General features: G+C 43.1%; 1 protein-coding gene across 14 annotated transcripts in view; it reads left to right on the top strand.

Moving 5' to 3' along the window:
- The window catches only part of SHROOM3 (shroom family member 3), a 348763-nt gene extending 336366 nt beyond the window's left edge, over nucleotides 1–12397 (top strand). For all 14 annotated transcript variants that reach the window (XM_078003460.1, XM_015138480.3, XM_078003469.1 and 11 more), the window contains 2 exons: nucleotides 6324–6596; nucleotides 11412–12397. In XM_078003460.1, the coding sequence (XP_077859586.1) occupies nucleotides 6324–6596; nucleotides 11412–11780 (642 nt within the window). In that variant the 3' untranslated portion in view covers nucleotides 11781–12397. The remainder of the gene's footprint in view (nucleotides 1–6323; nucleotides 6597–11411) is intronic.
- Nucleotides 12398–19623: the final 7226 nt, after the last annotated feature.

Below are 19623 nucleotides of genomic sequence, written 5' to 3'. Positions count from 1 at the left end.
TGGCCAGAGGGAAGAGTTTTCTCTTGGGGTTCGAGAACCTGTGCCCCGCTGTGCAATGCAGCTCTGAATGCAGCCACCCTTGGGGACAGAGCTGGGAGAAAAGAGAAAAGAGAGCGGGTTGGAAAAGGACAGGATTTCCTCCACACTCTAGCTCACAGAGGCCCCTTTCCTAGACCTCTGGCTTTAAAGGCAGGGTTTTTGCTACTGTAGCCTCTGAGCAGCTCTGCACTGGGCCTGTCCTTGGGTCAGAGCTACAACATCAAGGACAGAAAACAGGAAACTCACTCACCCCCATTATGGGTTGCACTTCAGGCTTGACTGCCTTCCCCCATCACTGCTATGGTGAACTTTTCAGAGTCCTCTTCAGAATCTAGAGATTTTAATTGTGATAAGTAGGAAAGGCTGCAGTGGGCTGGTGCTGTCTTGGCCCCCACAGCCCCAGGGTTTGTGACAGAGGGACATTTTAGAGAAGTCACTCTGGCAGCTGCGTGTGGAGGAGGACAGGAGGAGGGTGGACGTGGGGGTCTCATAGCCCTCTGGGAAAGTAGTGATATGGGTCTCAGGGCCAGTGCAGTAGGATCAGTGAGAAACAGGGCCATTAAAAAAAGAGTAGGAGTAAGATGGGCAGAACCTAGTGACAGATTAGATGCGGAAAATGGGAAAGAGAAAGAGTCAAGGGTGACTCGCAAGCCCCAGGCCTAGCTAACTGTCAGAACTCAAACGGAAAAGTGGGAGGCCATTCGGGGGAGAGGAGATGATGAGTTTAGTTAAATTTGAAGAAATTTAGTATTGTTTCTAGTGGGTTATCAAAGATCCCTGCTAACTGCAACCAAGAGACCTTGAGTAGATTGGGTGGCTTTCTGGCCATAAGCCTTCCTGAGAGGAAATGGTAAAGAACCATTGTTGATAGAGAATGTGCTGGAGAACATCTGAAATGGCAGCCAGGTCCCTGTGATCCTTCTGCTTTAATGAGGTTACACAACATGGGATGGAGCTGTGATCCAGTTGCTGTCACTAGGACAGAAACTGCCTCTGCCTCACTGAGGGTGGAATTCAGCTAAAGAAAGCAGAAATGGCTGCTGCAGCCTGCATCCTTCCTTTTAAGACTAAAGAAAGAAAGATACCAGCAAAGCCTATATGGTAGAAATGGCTTTATCTCATCCTAGTTTTTACAAGCTAAGCTGAATTCCACTCTATTCCTGAATCCCAACCACTTGGCTAGTAGTCCTAATTACTCTTAAGACGGAGACACACAGAGGCCAACTGTGTGTGTAGAGTGATGTTACTGGTGACGTGGTCTTGTCAGGGGAAGGTGTATTCCCCCTACAGACATCTATCTGAGTGGTGTGTTATCTTCAAATTGTTGTCTAATCTTACGACTGCACAAAAAATAATTAGAATGTGTATAATACTTTCATATTTTCCAAAGTGATTGCATCAGCCTTCAACTCTTCAAACTTCTGGCATCCATTTCAACATTCATGTCTCGAGAAGTCGAATTTCTAGAAAATGCTTTTGAAAAACTCAATAGTGGAAAGAAACAAGGCTTTTCTTTTTATCCTCAGGGCTTTATTTCTATTATGACTTCTTTTGAAACTAATATCATATGTTGTGATTTCCGCCAGCCTTGTGTGAGCCTCATAGTATTCTTATGAGCTATTTTAATATAGTGATGAAAGCCAGATGATCTGCATTTAAGCCTGGCTCTGTCACTTACCAGCTGTGTGGCCTTGAACAAGTTAAATAACCTCTATCCTCCTCACTTTCCTCATCAGTAAATGGGGATAATAATAATACCTCTCTCAGCGGGTTGTTGCAAGTAGTAATTGAATAGTGAAACACTTAAATGGTGTCTGGCACAGAGAAAGAGCTGACATTATTATTAGTTTTCAGCAGGCGTTATTTTCTTCTTGCTGTGGATAACTGAGACACAGAAGGTCAAGTGACTTGCCTGATGCCGAATTTTATGTCAGATCCTCCTGCCTCCTTGTCCAGTGTTCATCCTGCTGCAGGCAGGAAGTGGGGAAGGGTCCAGCAGGACCTTTCTGCAGAGGATGAGGTGGGAGGAAGGGTCTGCGAAGCTATGTTTGGAGGAAGAACTCTTATAAATAGCATCTCACACAGGGTGAGCTAACAGTTTATGCCAGATGAGAAGTGGATAAATGATTTTACAAATTAAGTAGCTCCTGAGAGACTAGTGTGTTATTTAAAACAAAACACACCTCTTCTCCCTCCCCCGGTGAGTTATTCTGGTAGAAATTGGTAGGTTTTTTGGAAGAGATCTGCCTGGCAAAGAAATGGCTATTTAGTACAGCCAGCTTTCTCTTGCTGCTGTCAGTTTCTCAAATCCCTCTTAATTGCATTTTTAAATTCAAATTCTCATATTTTAAGGGGCTTGTTAGGGTTTTAAAAAAATTGAAATGCCATCTACCTGAGGAACATTCAGCCAGGAGTGACTGATGTGACCACTCAGTAATTCTGGCCTTAGCATCTATGGCTGAGCTGTGAGATGTCACATTATAGTCCAGCAAATATTAATAACTTTCCAAAATCAGAATGCCACAAAATGTATATTGGTTCTTTCCACAGAAGCCTCCCTGCGTCACTTCTATACATTTTCATCTCATTCTGTTCTTTCTTGTACCGTGAAGCCTGGGGTACACACATGCTCCTGTGACAGATTTATTTATGGTTCTGCCCAGCACTGATGTCTCTGAAAACCAAAACAGGGTCTGGGAAGGAAAGATGAGGTAGGTTGGACAGCTGTGTCTGAAGCCTGATTGCAGTTCAGCTGGGTCAAGTTATTTTGATCCTTCCAGTCCACTGAGCCATGCTCACCTCAGGGCCACCCTGCAGTGTTGCTGATCTGCTTAAGTGCCCGCGAGAGCTTTTGAGCTGAGTTCAGCAGCAAATTTGAAAGGAAGAGTTCTCTCCTCTCATCACTCACCCCCACATATAAGAGCAAACTACTTATCCTTGGTTTCTGCCCATTTGCAAATTGATAAGCATCACACACATCCTTTAAAATAGCAGCCTCTGGCTGGGCGCGGTGGCTTACACCTGTAATCCCAGCACTTTGGGAGGCCAAGGCAGGTGAATAACCTGAGGTCAGGAGTTCAAGACTAGCCTGACCAACATAGTGAAACCCCATCTCCACTAAAAGTACAAAATTAGCTGGGCATGGTGGCGGGTGCCAGTAATCCCAGCTACTCGGGAGGCTGAGGCAGGAGAATCACTTGCACCCGGGAGGCGAAGGTTGCAGTGAGCCAAGATCGCGCCATTGCACTCCGGCCTGGACAACAAGAGCGAAACTCCATCTCAAAAAAACAAAACAAAACAAAACAAAAACAGCCTCTGAGAGCCACAGGAGGAGTTTTAAATACAATGAGGTCACATGAAATAATAATTTAATAAGTGTTTTAGTTCCTTCCAGAAATGACAACACATAATACTAGTTTCCAAAAAAGTCGTTAATAGAAATAATGAAAAACAGGCTGAAAAAAAGCACCTTGTTTCTTTCCACTATTTAGTTTTTAAAAAGCATTTTCTAGACATTCTAGAAATTCTGCTTCTCAGGACATGAGGTTGAAATGGACGCCTGAAATTTGAATGAGCCGAAGGCCTTTTCCTGAGGGTGGAGTGATAAGAATGTTTTGCCGTGATAACTATCTCTTTCAATTTGGTATAACCCGGTTGTCTTTAAGTGTCTTCCAGTAACATCTAGAGCAACAAGCCTAGGAAATGTACCCTACAAGTTAAAAATTCCTGGGCTGACTTCACGTAGATGACATTCTCTCTCATCTATCTGAAAAACAGGAATGATGACATTTGACTTGTCTTAACCCAGTCCAGCAGGAATGCTGGGAGGTACAACAGCATGCAGTGTTTATTTTTCCTGTTGCTTTGCATTTCAGTATCCTTGCCATCTTCTCTATATGAGCTGATATCACAGTGAAAGATCATCACACCCTGCCAGGCATTTTGCTGGAGGTACATAACATGTTACCTTGCAGGTAAATTTCATAGCTTCCAGCCGGAATTGCTTTTTTGGAAAATGAAATTTTTCCAGGAGAAGATAAGAAAACTTAAATAATTAATATTAAGCGATTTTAACAGCTTGAGGAAAACCAAAGATTATAACCTGTGATGAGATGGTGCAGCAGATATGGATTGATTGATTGATTGATTGATTTAGAGACAGAGTCTCGTTCTGTCACCCAGGCTGGAGTGCAGTGGTGCGATCTAGGCTCACTGCAAACTCCACCTCTCGGGTTCAAGCGATTCTCCTGCGTTAGCCTTCTAGTAGCTGGGATTACAGATGCCCACCATCACAACCAGCTAATTTTTGTATTTTTTTCAGTGGAGATGGGGTTTCACCATGTTGGCCAGGTTGGTCTCAAACTCCTGACCTCAGGTGATCCGCCCACCTCAGCCTCCCAAAGTGTTGGGATTACAGGCGTGAGCCACTGCGCCTGGCCTGGATGTGAATTTTTTAGCCACCTGCAGCCTCTAGGATTAGGCAGATTGAGAAAACAAGATGTCACCATTAAAGCCAGAACTTAGACATTTCAAGGACATTATGAACCTCACTCACTTGTGAAGTACCTCTGATGCTCCAACTCCAAGATGGGCAGATTGTGGAGAAATAAATATTTCCCTAGTCATTGTGATTACATTCCTCATGGACCTTCTCTGGTGCTGATATTGAAATAATACACAAGTTGTCAGTACCCTTCAATTCTGTTGGTCAAAAATAGGTTTTTCCTGTTTCATTTATTTATTTTTCCTTTAAAATGAACATATACGTCCAACATAGAAGTTGTAACCTTTATGTTTAACCAAGTTTCCAGTTGAAGTCAGTTTGGGGTGTGTGTGTATATATACACACACTGATTTTATATATATATATATATATATATATATATATATATATATATATATATATAGTATGTGTGTGTGTGTGCAGTTGAGCTGGGACCTTTTTAGTGGTAAAAAAAAAAAAAGTAAGTTTTAACTAAAAAACATTGTCTTCTTTCCATCTAGCTATTTTAGGCTAAGAGAAAAATGAGACCCTAATTACAAAAACCGTGTAGTTTAATTTCTGTTTTGCAAAAGAAGCAGTAGACACTTAATATAAATGAATTCAAACTAGAAGCCACTAAGACATTTACTTCCTTCCTTCAGTTAAATATATTGGGTATTTGCCTCACTGTTTTATAAGTATGAAAATATGTGTCAAATTAAGGTGTCGAATTGCACAGCTCTGGTAACTGGAGACAGGGGAGGTAGAACAAGGAGTTGACTTTCTGATAAAGGTCTTGGTGTCAATTTCTAATAATTATACATGGGTGGCCCCTAAAGTGAGGCTGACTTGAGTTCACAGCAGCCCTACCTGATGGTACGTGTGCACCATTAGGCCATCTTAGTTTCCTCCCTTGTTATAGGTAGATAAAACAGTATCTACTGTAAGATTGCTGGGAAGACTAAGTAACATAATCAATGTAGAGTTTCTCCATATGTATGGCACATATCAACTGCTCTACAAATGGTAGCTATAGTTAATATTCAACTCAACTCTAAGACCTTGGGCGAATCCCTTAATTCCTCTGACCCTTGGCCTCTGTATTTGTAAAATAAGAGTACTGTTTACTCTACCTGCCTACTTACCCATGGTATTGTCATGAGGATCAAATGAGAACATGTCTTAAAAGGACTTTTAAAAATGAGTAGTTGGCCAGGCACGGTGGCTTACACCTATAATCCCAGCACTTTGAGAAGCCAAGGTGGGTATATCACTTGAGGTCAGGAGTTCAAGACCAGCCTGGCCAACATTATGAAACCCGTCTCTACTAAAAACACACACATTAGCCAGGCATGGTGATGGGCGCCTGTAATCCCAGCTATTTGGGAGGCTGAGGCAGGAGAATTGCTTGAACCCAGGAGGCAGGGGTTGCAGTGAGCCAAGATTACACCATTGCACTCCAGTCTGGGTGACAAGAGCAAAATTCCATCTCAAAAAAAAAAAAAAAAAGAATAGTTAAAATAGTTAAGAAACCAGTTAGAAGGCAAAGCTGTACATAGCATGACACAATGGAGAACATTACAAGGTTGTGTGTTGGCATATGAGGTTTAGAGAAAAGCAATGGTAGACCCTTAGGGAAAGAAGGCTATTATAGCATAATATTGGGGGACACTCCATATAGAGGAGGGGGAGGGTATTCAGCTGAGCCTTGAAGATGACAGAAGGCGGCTGGGGCAGGTGACTCCTGCTTCCACTGGCACCTCCTGTTGGCTGATCTTTGCGGTCTCATCTGTCATTTCAGGCTGAGCTCATTGGAAGCCTCACCCACAAGCTGGAGACCCTCCAGGAGGCGAAGGGGAGCCTGCTGATGGACATCAAGCTCAACAACGCTCTGGGAGAAGAGGTGGAGGCTCTGATCAGCGAGCTCTGCAAGCCCAATGAGTTTGACAAGTATAGGATGTTCATAGGGGATTTGGACAAGGTGGTCAACCTGCTGCTCTCCCTCTCAGGGCGTCTAGCCCGTGTTGAGAATGTCCTTAGCGGCCTTGGTGAAGATGCCAGTAATGAAGAAAGGGTAGGTGGCCTCGTGATGCAGTTCAACAGGTTCTCCCTCAGAGCCCACATACATAGAGAGGTGCCATTAGATGCCATCCTTTCTCTCAGGAGGATTTGTGGCAATATGTTTGGGGCAGGGAGAGAATACATATATAGGTAACCAAGAAACAGAGAAGGCATTTTCTGTGTCAAGATATAATGCTGGCTGGGTGTGGTGGCTCATACCTGTAATTCCAGCATTTTGGGAGCCCAAGGCAGCCCTAGCCAAGATGGTGAACCAACATGGTGAAACCCCGTCTCTACTAAAAATACAAAAATTAGCCAGGCACCGTGGTGCATGCTTGTCATCCCAGCTACTCGGGAGGCTGAGGCAGGAGAATCACTTCAACCTGGGAGGCAGAGGTTGCAGTGAGCCGAGATTGCACCACTGCACTCCAGCCTGGGCGACCACCTCAAAAAAAAAAAAAAAAAAAAAAAGATCTAATGCTGACACTTAAGGTTCACGGAATTCTTGGGAAAGTGAAAACCACAGGCACCAGAGTTTCTTTCCTCCCAACTGTCTTCCTTCCTTTCTTTCAAAAAAAGATAAAAACATGATAAGTACATTGAAACAGGGAGGGGGCAGGAACACAGGCTCAAGGCTCCAGGGTATCTTACAGGAGGGGCCACAGGCACTCAATGAGGATGCACCGGGGTGTCTCCACTGCACCCCCTCCTTGAAGGGAGGGTACAGGGGGACAGGTAACAGTGCTGACCCCGCTGGAGACAGTTCACCAAGACCTTCCACCTGTCAGGCACTGCAAGCTTATGTGCAGTCTCATGGAATCCTCACAACAGCCCAGTGGGGGAGCTAGGATAGGAGTCCTACTGCAGACCCCAAGTTGTATCACTACATTGAACAGAATTCCAGAGCTACAGAGCATTCTTCGTCTACTCATCTGTTCAGCAAATAGTTAGTGGAGGTCTTGTGTGCGTTACTTAGTGGACTAGGCACAACTGGGATACATTTGTGAGCAAAGCAGACAGATCCTACCTTCCTGATACTGAACAACAAACAGTAGACACAATTATTTTATATATATGTGCACAGTGTGTGTGTGTACATACATGCTAGAAGATGGAAAGTACTCCAGCCATGAAAAGGGGCTCCTTTTCTTGTCTATGCTACCATCTTTTTCTTTTTTTTTTTGTTTTTGAGACGGAGTCTCACTCTGTCACCCAGGCTTGAGTGCAGTGGCGCAGTCTAAGCTCACTACAACTTCTGGCTCCCGGGTTCATGCCATTATCATGCCTCAGCCTCCTAGGCGCACACCACCATGCCCAGCTAATTTTTGTATTTTTAGTAGAGACGGGGTTTTCCATATTGGCCAAGCTGGTCTTGAGCTCCTGACCTCAGGTGATCCACCCGCCTTGGCCTCACAAAGTGCTGGGATTGCAGGCATCAGCCACCGCGTCCAGCCTACCATACCATCTTTCTTTTTCATTGCTCTCATGGATTCTCCAATAATTTCTAATATATTGCATTAAAAGGAAAGATGTCCTTTTTCAAATAGATTTTAAAAGGATTAGAAAAAGTCTGGATCCTAATCATTTAGGAAAGTGACTCAGCATTTAGGAACTCTGCAGCACCACTCTCAGCATCTACCTCATGTCAATGTGCTGAGTCAGCTTCCTTATCTAGAAATTGTCTGATACTACCTAACTCAGAAGTGTGTCCTTTCCTCCTTTCTTCCACTCGACAAACAGCTAACAGTAGCCTGTCAAATATGAGGTGCTGTGTCTGCTGGGGACAAATGCTGACTAAGACACCGGCCCTGCTCTCCAGGAACTCACAAGTTATGGAGGAAAGCAGCATGCAGGAGCAATTGTGTGCTGGTGCTGAGCATAGTGAGAAACAGCCACCAAACACTTCTTAGTTGGGGGAGTGTAAGGCAGGAAGGACTTCACACAGTGGCACATGAATACAGTTTAGAAGAACATCTTAATTCTAAGAGGACTGAGAGGTGAAGGGCCTCACCATTTAGAAGAAATACCATGGATAAAGTCAAGAAAGAGATGCCATATTTAAGAATTGATTTGCATGTGGTTTGGTATGTCTAGAACATACAGTGATTGCTTCGTTGGTTTGTTTTTAAAAATAGTGAGCTAAGGCTGGGCGCAGTGGCTCACACCTGTAATCCCAGCACTTTGGGAGGCCAAGGCGGGCAGATCACGAGGTCAGGAGTTTGAGACCAGCCTGGCCAACATGGCAAAACCCCGTCTGTACTAAAAATACAAAAATTAGCCGGTGTGGTAGCGCGTGCCTGTAATCCCAGCTACTTAGGAGGCTGAGGCAGGATAATTGCTTGAACCTGGGAAGTGGAGGTTGCAGTGAGCCAAAATCACACCACTGCACTCCAGCCTGGATGACAGAGCAAGACGGTCTCCGGAAAAAAAAAAAAAAAAAAAAAAAAAAAAAGTGAGCTATAGGAATATTAGAAACTGACAGAAAGTACATGGCCCCATCAAAAAGGATAAAGAAGCAAGTTCAAAGAAGGTATGGGAAGGATTAAGGGGGAAACCAGGAAAGGGTAATGAGGGCTCCTCCCCTTGTCTCTCACCCAGAGCTAGCATCAGCAGCAAAGCCATTATCGGCCTCTTTCTGAAGGAGCAAGGGGAAGGGAGCCCTGATCAGAACCATAGCTGTAGCTGCCCTACAGCACTGAGGCCCTGGTGGAAGAATGCAGCTGCCACTAACTCGAAGCCTGGCACAGAGGCAGCCAGGGATACATGCCACAATTTCTTTTTGCACTCTCCAGTCTTTTCCATCACTCCCCGTGGTCAAATCCAGACAGCAAGGGAGCCCAGTGGAGGCAACCCCTAGAGTTCAGATTCCCTCAGCACAGGGCAGAGGAGAGTGGACCTGGAGAGGCAGACACAATATCCAGCACAGAAAATCATCACAAAGACCTTACTGCAGTCATACCCTAGACTTTAGACTTCAGCCTGTAGGTCGGGAAGAGTCATGAACTAACTTCGTGACTTAGTCAGCCTGGGGAGGGGCAAGATTGATGTTAAAATAACAGTTGGGAGGCTCATTGTAATAGTCTAGACAAGGAGGTTTTATGCTATTGATGTAGACAATTGTCCTGGGGATAGAGAAGAGGGAATAAATTAGAGAATGAATTTGGATAGCAAGGGGCATGTTAGATGAGGGGAAGGGTAGAGCAGAAAATAATTCCAAGTTGCCTATTGGGCCACCTGGATGAATGCTCTAGATATCTGAGATAAGAAAGACTAGAGAAGTTTCTAGTTAGGGCAAGATAAATTGTTCTAGAACTGAATTAAATTCAACACTTACATGCACGCCTCCATTCTTAAATACAAGTAAGTTTGCTCACTTGATTTTATTCTCAGCTTGGTCGCTGTTGGTATATAGCAGTGCTACTTATTTGTGTACGTTGATTTTGTATCCTGAGACTTTACTGAATTCATTTATTAGATGTAGGAGCTTTTTGGATGGTCTTTAGGGTTTTCTAGGTATAGGATCCTATCATTGGCAAACAGCAACAGTTTGACTTCCTCTTTACCAATTTGGATGCCATTTCTTTCTCTTGCCTGACTGCTCTGGCTAGAACTTTTAGTACAATGTTGAATAGCAGTGGTGAAAGTGAGCATCCTTGTCTTGTTCCAGTTCTCAGGGGGAATGCTTTCAACTTTTCCTTGTTCAGTATAATGTTGGCTGTGGGTTTGTCTCCTCAATTACTTTGCCTAAAATGTCTGAATGGTTAAATATAAATTTTTTTGAATTTAAAAATGATATTATGTGTCAGCATGTTGGACAGAGAACCACATTAAAGATAACGTATGCTACAATATCACACAGAAGCATAAGAAACTCTTAGAGTATGACATTGCCATCATTGTTCAACAGAATTTCTCTCATTTTAGATTCAGAGGCCTGCAAAAGAGAACTGAAAAAATAGAAACTGACTTCTTTAGAGATGGGAAATATGATGATCTCATTGTTATTATGAATTAGGGAGAGGTTCTCAAACTTTAGCCCCAAAAGAATCATCTGGAAGCCTTGTTAAAACAGGTTACTGGGCCTCACCTCCAGAGTTTTTTATTCAGGAGGTGGAAGAGGGCCTGAATCCTTGCATTTCTAACAATTTCCCAGGTGATGCCACTGCTGCTGGTCCAGCAACCACACCTTGAGAACCACCATATTAGTGTATATACTCAAGGTACCGTGATTTTTTGGGGGGTTTTTTTTGGTTTTTTTTTTGAGACAGAGTCTCACTCTGTCACCCAGGCTGGAGTGCAGTGGCATAATCTCGGCTCACTGCAACCTCCGCCTCCTGGGTTCAAGCAATTCTCATGCCTCAGCCTCTCAAGTAGCTGGTACTACAGGCATGCACCACCATGCCTGGCTGATTTTTGTATTTTTAGTAGAGACGGGGTTTCACCTTGTTGGCCAGGCTGGTTTTGAACTCCTGGCCTCAAGTGATTCACCCGTCCCAGCCTCCCAAAGTGCTGTAATTTCAGGCGTGAACCACCATGCCCAGCTGATTATTGGTTTTAAAGTCAAGAATCCGAAAGCAATTTTATCCCCAATTTAATGTAACACCTCTCAAACTGAAGCTACCCTATGATGTTATAAACTAGAGAATGCTGTAATATGTAATATAAGGATAATAAGCTGATTTTCAAAAAGTTAGCCTCCTTACTTAGGAGTGACAATAGGATTAGAGCTTAGATATTTCCCAGTTCTGTCAGAGGTGTCCTTGCAGGGAGTCTGGCTCTTTTCTCCTTTTCCCTGGCCCTCATTGATCTGTCCGATTTTCCCTGGCAGAGCTCTCTCTACGAGAAAAGGAAGATCCTGGCTGGTCAGCATGAGGACGCCCGGGAGCTGAAGGAGAACCTGGATCGCAGGGAGCGGATAGTGCTGGGCATCCTGGCCAATTACCTTTCAGAGGAGCAGCTCCAGGACTACCAGCACTTCGTGAAAATGAAGTCCACGCTCCTCATTGAGCAGCGGAAACTGGACGACAAGATCAAGCTGGGTCAGGAGCAAGTCAAGTGTCTGCTGGAGAGCCTGCCCTCAGATTTCATTCCCAAGGCTGGGGCCCTGGCTCTGCCCCCAAACCTCACGAGTGAGCCCACTCCTGCTGGGGGCTGTACTTTCAGTGGTGTTTTCCCAACATTAACCTCTCCACTTTAACCTCTTCTAAAATACCCAACCAAAAGATCACTGTTTCTCTCAACACTATTTAATCTGAAAAATGTTTCAGTACAAACCACTGTTTGAACTATCTGGGTTACTGGTGTTTGTTCTGGATGAAAGGAAAAAAATTCTCTCCAGGAGGAAGCCTTTTTCCTTCTTGCCCTTCCTGATTGATCTTCTGAGAGCTCGAATGCTGCTGGACACGTACCCCTTTCTATTATTACTTTGTAGTAGAAAGAAAGTTAATGAAACTGAGAACTGATTGGAGGGTGTTTGATCATTTAGTTTTTAACAGGCTGAGGCAACATGGATCAGTGTGTGTCCCCCTCAGGAATGTATCCACAGTGGCCTTCCTTGCTGGTGGGCAGTGTATCCTGATGGCAGGGTACAAGTACCATTAATGAAGGGTCTGCAACATAAAGCCTTAAAAAGACACACACTAAGAAAACTGTAAAACCTTGAACATTGTTATTTATATTTTTTAAAATGGAAAAGATCATTATGTTTGTTGTGCTAACCACTTATTTGATTCTGTTTTGTGGTGGACGTAGACGATTACGTTTGAGCTTTGTATTTTGTGAAAACCTTAATGAAATGAATTCCAAAGATAGTCACGTTGAGCGTGAAGACTTTTTCTTAACATTCCTGTCTTATTTTTACAAACACAAGCAGGCATTCTGCACTTCCACTGGACCGAGTATGGGGGAGTCCTGTTCCCCTGCTCTTTTCCTGTATCACACCTTCCCCAGGAGGAAGGCCTCATGCACTGCGGTTATTGCATCATTTCCTAGTGCTTCATGTCATTATCACTGGTGGGGAAACAAAGCTAAATTTTATTAAGAAAGACAACAACTCTCAGACCTATATCATAGGAGGAGGACATCCAGAATCCAACAAAATTCAAAACGGAACCCATGCTGTTATCCTGAACAAGATTTGGGCTAAACACAGCCTGTTTATTGAGACTGTTTTAATGATGCTTTAAAAAAAAAAGTTTTCTAAAATGTCAAACCTGTCAACCACACTTTGATTAAGAACTCCCTCCTTAACCTCTGAAGACTGATTTTGCTTTATGGTGTTTCAATAATAACATTTCAGAGATTACTCTGTAACTCCAGTTGTAAGCCTATAGAAACGAAGTGGAAGGCTGAGGAGTTATGGGCTGGCAGCCAGGCTATGTTTACAGCTACTGGAGATAGCAGTAGCCTAATACTTTGAGCAGATGGTACATCCTAGGCTGTGCTGTAGGTAGATTTGTTATTTCACGTTTGATCTGTGGCTGGTGGCCACCTTTGTTGATTTGGGCTTACGAGTTTCATAGTAGCCAGTGTTAGAAAATTGGGGGAGTAAAATTTTGCAGTAAAAAAAAATGACAAGGGAACCAAATGTCCCTTCTCCCCTTAGTACATTTTAATTACTTAATGAAGTTTTATCTCCTAGGTAAGAATATCAAAATTATAGTTTGGGTCTCCAGTAGAGATGTGTTTTGATTAACTTATAAACAACTGGCCACCCAGAAGTTTCCTTTGCATAGTCAACCAAAGCTATGGCTTTGTTCTTTGGAGCTTATATACTGTGTGACTCCATTGATACAAATAAGACAGCACCTTGGTTTCCCAGGGGTGTTTTCATTCAGAGGTCCTGTCTCCCAGGGAAGCAATAGAACCAGTGACAGCATTCAATAGCCACACTGCATGGTCATCAGTCTTAGGCCAACATGGGCCTGAAATTAACTCCATCAGTAACTATCTGTGTGTCTTGCTGATCCTGAATGAGCCCTCACAAGCCAAGCCAGGTGGAAGCCAGCCAGCAAACACCTACAGCTATTCTTAGTGAAATTCCTCAGAGGAATCCAGGGGGCTCCCAGTTCCCAACACTCTTCAAGATTACCATTTTTCACAATTTGACTGGGGAACATTTTACATATTCAGTCTTTCTCAATAACTTTTATTTATTTTCTTGAGAAAGGGTCTTACTGTGTTGCCCAGGCTGGAGTGCAGTGGTGTGATCACAGCTCATTGCAGTCTCAGCTTCTGAGGCTCAAGCCATCCTCCCATCTCAGCCTTCCGAGTAGCTGGGACCACAGGTGTGCACCACTATGCCTTGCTAATTTTTTTATTTTTTTGTAGAGACGGGGGTCTCGCTATGTTGCCCAGGCTGGTTTCAAACTCCTGGGCTCAAGGGATCCTACCACTTTGACCCCAGAAGTGCTGGGATTACAGGCATGAGCCACTGCACCCGCCACTTTTCTAATTTATAGACATAAAAGTAATTGACTCCCACAGCACAGTAACAGGCAATGCTGCTTGGCATGCCACAAACATCAGAAAGCTTGTGACACTCCTAGGATTGTATCCATTCTTTCATTACATGGAAACATTGTTCTGTTATGTGAAATGGGTAAGGCACCAAGTGAGACTTTGAAATACAATTTTTAGGTGAATGTGATATTTATTGTAGTAGGACTTGACCTCTGTGCTTTAAAGAAATCACTAACCAAAATTTCAAAGTTTCATTTTAAATGCGTTTAGCTAGAAATCTATGTATTTATCCCTTTCCCATTTTGCATTCTTCTCCCACTATTTTTAAAATGTCATTTACAGTAGAAACCATCCTTCTTTCTCCCAACAGTATCCTTTGCCAAGACCATGAAAACAGTCAGGAGCATGTTGGTGGTCAGGGTTTCAGAACACATGTGATGTCACTGAGAATGTTTGTTCACAGTCAATAATTGTCTCTGTGGATGTGATCATTTTGGAGATATACTTCTGGTCAGAAGTCAGGTGAGATAATCTTGCAATACTCCAAATGCAGATACTCTAGCCACCTGCAAGGTTCCAGGAAAGGACAATGTCCTGCGAGAAAATCAGGAGGCCTCCACTTCCTGGGCCACTTGAGAAGTTCCTGGGCATGTCACTACATGTTGGCTGACTCAGCCATTTCTCATGCTGTTTTGTTTCTTGCGGTGGCCACTTAACCCCAAAGAATGAAGGGAGGATCCACAGTGAAAGTGCCTGAGTTTCTCTACGAGACGAGACGGTGTCGAAACCAAACATCTTTTCCTTTGCTGTAGGGGAACATTTTAGGGTTTGTTTTGCACAGCTGGTTTCCAGACTAGAAGATTAACAAGTGTGGATCCACCCCTAAGAATCAGTGGCTGTCTTTTAAGGTGAGGAGTGTGGGCTTAACTGAGGTCCTTTGAGGGAGCTATAAAGGAGAAACAGCCTGGGACATCCCATTTTTCCTATTCCTCCACTGTTAATATTCTCACCTAAAATAATTCATGAGTTTAAATGGTAAATATATGCTTTAAGCTCTACCTTTAAACTCGTATGTTATTCAGGCATCTCTTATTAAGATACTGGGTCTCTGGATACCCAGGGAAATGTTGGCTTTTTATTCTTACATGGTTCCAAATTTACTTGTCTTCAGTTTAATTGTCCATGGTAGTACTGGCTTCATTGTTAGGTTGGAGTTATTATTTTCCTTTTGGAACAACATGAGTTTTATTCACCTTACTGTTAGAAAAAGGAAGAACTACAGCCAGAAATAACTTCATTTCCTAACAAGGTATAAAAAGTGGTCAGGTGAATGTGAATGGGCTCTTCTACACAGGAATAGATTATTGGAATAAAGTATTTCCTGCTGCCTTAACTCTTCAGGATGCATAGGATAAAATGATAAAGACCATTTTAATATCAGAAAGGGTTGTCTTATTAATTTCTAAATAAAACTTCACATTTCTTAATGGGGAGCTCATTCAGAAACTAAATCATGGTTTCTCAAAGTGTGGTCAGGATACGATCTGCATCAGAATCCTTGGAATGCTTGTTAAAAATTCCAATTGCTATGACATAACCAAGTCTGCTGGAATCTGCATTTCGGCAAGTTTCCCATGTTATTCTGATGTATTTTAACATTTGAGAACCACTGCCAATCATCTGTACAGTTCCTACTGTTAATGATCACAATAAGACTAACATGAATTTAATAATCTGAATAATTTTTAAAATTTAAATAAAAAACTGAGAAATTGAAGTTAATTTAAAAATAAAAATAACCTTAGAAGTTGAAAGTCCTGTCATATTTATTCTATTAGCTATATAATTATAAGTTTATACTGTCTCCACTACTTTTACATATTCGCCAAGGTTGTGATACAGATTTTGTCCCCTGTTCACTCTTCCCTAGATCTGTTTTAAACAAGGTATGCACTTATTCCGATTTAATTGCACTATTTTTCCTCAAAAGGAATCAGTTTTATCACATGTTGCCAGTAATTTTAAGTTCTGCCCTGACTGAAATTAATCAACTGGCCTTTTCAGTGGGAACTTTACTGATTCAGTGGGAATCAGATTCCTGTTGCTTCATCACAAATTTTATCCTTCATATGAATTAGAACCTCTCCTGGTGTGGATTTGACAATCTAGCTAATGAAACAAGACTGTGTTCATTTCCTTTGAGAAATGAAAGCAGCTGTCACCCAATTTTGAAACTCTAAAATCAAAATTAGGCAAGAAAAAAGTTGTGAATGAAAAAACTGGCTCACTGATTCCTACTTCATTCTATAAATTATTCTCTAAGTGGAAAGGCAGCTGTATTTCTTGCTAAGACATCAGCATTGCTATTGCTTTACAGTAGGTCGAACGGGGGAAATATAATTTATATAAAGAGTTATTCTGATAAACGAGTGACGATAGGACATAAGGAAATTCTGTCTGGTATCCTAGAGTTAAGGAAGAGTACTCAAGGAAAGACAAGCTGGGAAAAAGTCCCAACTCTGAGGTTCAGACCTCCTTGGAGAACTGAACTCGACCCACATAGCAGGGAAGTTAGCTGGTTTGCCCAGGCTGGAACTGCTCTGCAGTCCCTGAGCACATAGGAAACAACTGTCCAGAGTGCAGGCAGGGTCAGTCCACCAGCAATCTACGGCCTGGCTGTGCACAGAGAGGGCCTGCAGCAGGTGTGACTCATCAGTGGGAACCCTCCAGGTCACAGGTGATCCGCACAGGATCTGCAGAGAGTGAGGAGCCAATGTCGGCGGAAGGCTTTCCGGGCACTGATCCTGCAGGAATCTTTCAGGGCTCAAGTTTGTAATCCACAGGCCCAGGAGAAGGTTATGGCCAGAATGAGGCTGCAAGGTCCCAAGGCACCACCAATTGTAGGCAGTGGTTGGAGCAGAACTCCATCAGATGTCCTCACACCCATACCACTGACCCATCAGGCAGCAGCCACCAGCGGCCCCAACAGCGCCCCCTATGGGAAGAGCTTAACATCGTGCTGACTGTAAAGGAGAGATGCTTAAAAGGACCCTGCCCATCACCACAGACACTTGATTGAAGGGTTAATCCGGAGCTGAGAGCCAATAAATTGATAGCTGTCACAGACATATTGTTCTACATATATACCCTGGCATTATCTTCTGATATCACATATAATTTTATAGTTGCTGATTCTGTAAGAACCATTCCTCAGATAATAAACAGTGCTTATAAAATGGACAACATATCTCTTGAAGGAGGTGTCACATGGAAAGCAGTTTCTCATTTATGTTTTCTTTAAATGTGCTCCATACACCTATATTACTCCAAGTATCTAAAGAAACAGATTTAGATTCAGGCCAATTTAAGAGCATGTCTAAGGTTTGTTTCTGTTGAGGTCTCTCTCTGCTTAGCTCTGTCTCTGTATACCTCTGTATGTGTCTATGTCTCTCTTGGTGTGTCTCCACGTATGTTTTTCTCTATCCCAACATCTGCAACTGTCATACTTTCCTGCTCATTTATTCCCAAAATGATTCATATTTATACATGAAGTTCAGTGGTGCAAGCATAGCTCACCACAGCCTTGAACTCCCGGGCTCAAGTGATCCTCCTGCTTCAGCCTCTCAAGTAGCTGGGACCACAGGCATGAGCCACCACACCTGGCTAATTTAAAATATTTTTGGCAGAGATGGGGTCTCCCTATGTTGCCCAGGCTGGTCTCAAACTCCTGAACTGAAGCAGTCCTCCTGCCTCAGCCTCCCAAAGTGCTGGGATTACAGGCGTGAGCCACCATGCCCAGGTGTGTTTTGTTTTGTTTTTAATTTGAAAGAAAAATTAAGAATCTCACCTCAAGTAAAAAAAAAAAAAATCTAAAGATGTTGCAAGATTGTTTATGTGTAAGAATGAATGAGAGCTATTCCTCATCTCTAATTAGAACAGAATATAGGAATTGGCTTTATTTTGTAGTGATAATAATTGATTTGATAAAAAAGGAACAACTCAAAGACAGCTCATGAACACCGGAATGAGAATTTTAAAAGGCCATCTTCCCTCAAAGATTAAAAGAAAAAAAAACAAAGAAATAGAATACCTAACCTTGTACACAATGGTTTAGAGCAGATTTATTAAAAGGCAGGAAGGTAGTCTGATGTCCCTTCCAGTGAAAGCAGATAGGCAGAAAAGGAACTTAAGCTTAGGATATGAAGAACAAACAACATCTTCCAAGTTGCCTCAGAAGGTCAACCTCAGTTTGATAATGTATCACTGAATGTGTTTTTTGTTTTTTGGTTTTTGTTTTGTTTTGTTCTTTCGAGACAGAGTGAGCCCGTGCCTTTGGGAGGCCAAGGTGGGTGGATTATTTGAGGTCAGGAGATCAAGACTGGCCTGGCCAACATGCTGAAACCCTGTCTCTGCTAAAAAAAAAAAAAAAAAAAAAAAAAAATACAAAAATTAGCCAGGCATGGTGGTGCACGCCTGTGGTCCCAGCTACTCTGGAGGCTGAGGCAGGAGAATTGCTTGAACTCAGCAGGCGGAGTTTGCAGTGAGATGAGATTGCATCACTGCACTTCAGCCTGGGCAACAGAGTGAGACTCTGTCTCAAAAAAAAAAAAAAGTAAATCCTTCTTGCAAATGTCAGTTAAAAGCTAACTAAGGAGTAAAATGTGCTTAGGAAGAAGAAACTACGAAAATCAATTTACAGTGTGGGGTTAATTAACGTGCCTCTACAGGTAGATGAGAGAGACGCATGTGGAGGGAGGGAGGTACAGCAGGAAATCTCTGAGTTCATCATTACTCTGGATGATTAAATATATGCATTCGCATAGCTAATTGAGAAGATATATGATATGTCTGCTAATAAAAGTACAACTACAGCTCTTCAGATCATACTGATCAGAAATCAGTAGAAAGTACCAAATAAAGACTTCTATCTATAGATTTATGGCATTGAGCAAGATGGCCAACTGGAAGCCCCTGGTGCTTGTCTCTCTCACAATGACAACCAGAACAATGAATAAACAACTACATTTTAACCAAAATAAGTGAGGGAGAGTGCCACAGTGCATCACAGAAGTAACAGAAACCCCAGTGAGCAGAGAAATTCAGGATGGCCAAAGAGAATGGAAGGAAATCCTGGGCCTCTACTGTCCTGTCTCCTAACTGGGACTAGCTGGGAACCAGGAAGAACTTCTCCTTATGGTGTGGAGGTAAGAGGACTCCATAAATCCCCGTCAGCACCTTGGATATCTACAAACCTCATCACTGGGGTCCCCTGCGGTCCTCACAGGCACTCAGCCCAGCTGGGGGACCTGCCTGGAGTCCACATAGCTGTGCTCCCCAAGAGAAGGAGCGAACACCGTGCTGTGCCCCACAGCCCACGTGGCTACTGTGCTATACCACCTAGGAACTGAAACTACAGCTGGAGTGTGTCTTGCTCCAGGGGTGCATAGCCACAGCTCCCTTTCATCCCTGAGGCTAAGCTGCCACTTAACCACCCTATCCCGGTGACCTGACAGCCCCAAGCTGAGCTGCAAGTAGCTGTTACAGCCTTCCCATAGCGCCAAGCAGAGGTGGAGTCACTC

This window comes from Macaca mulatta, chromosome 5 (genome assembly GCF_049350105.2).
Source record: "Macaca mulatta isolate MMU2019108-1 chromosome 5, T2T-MMU8v2.0, whole genome shotgun sequence".
NCBI lineage: Eukaryota > Metazoa > Chordata > Mammalia > Primates > Cercopithecidae > Macaca > Macaca mulatta.
This window is presented reverse-complemented; position numbering and strand designations above follow the sequence as displayed.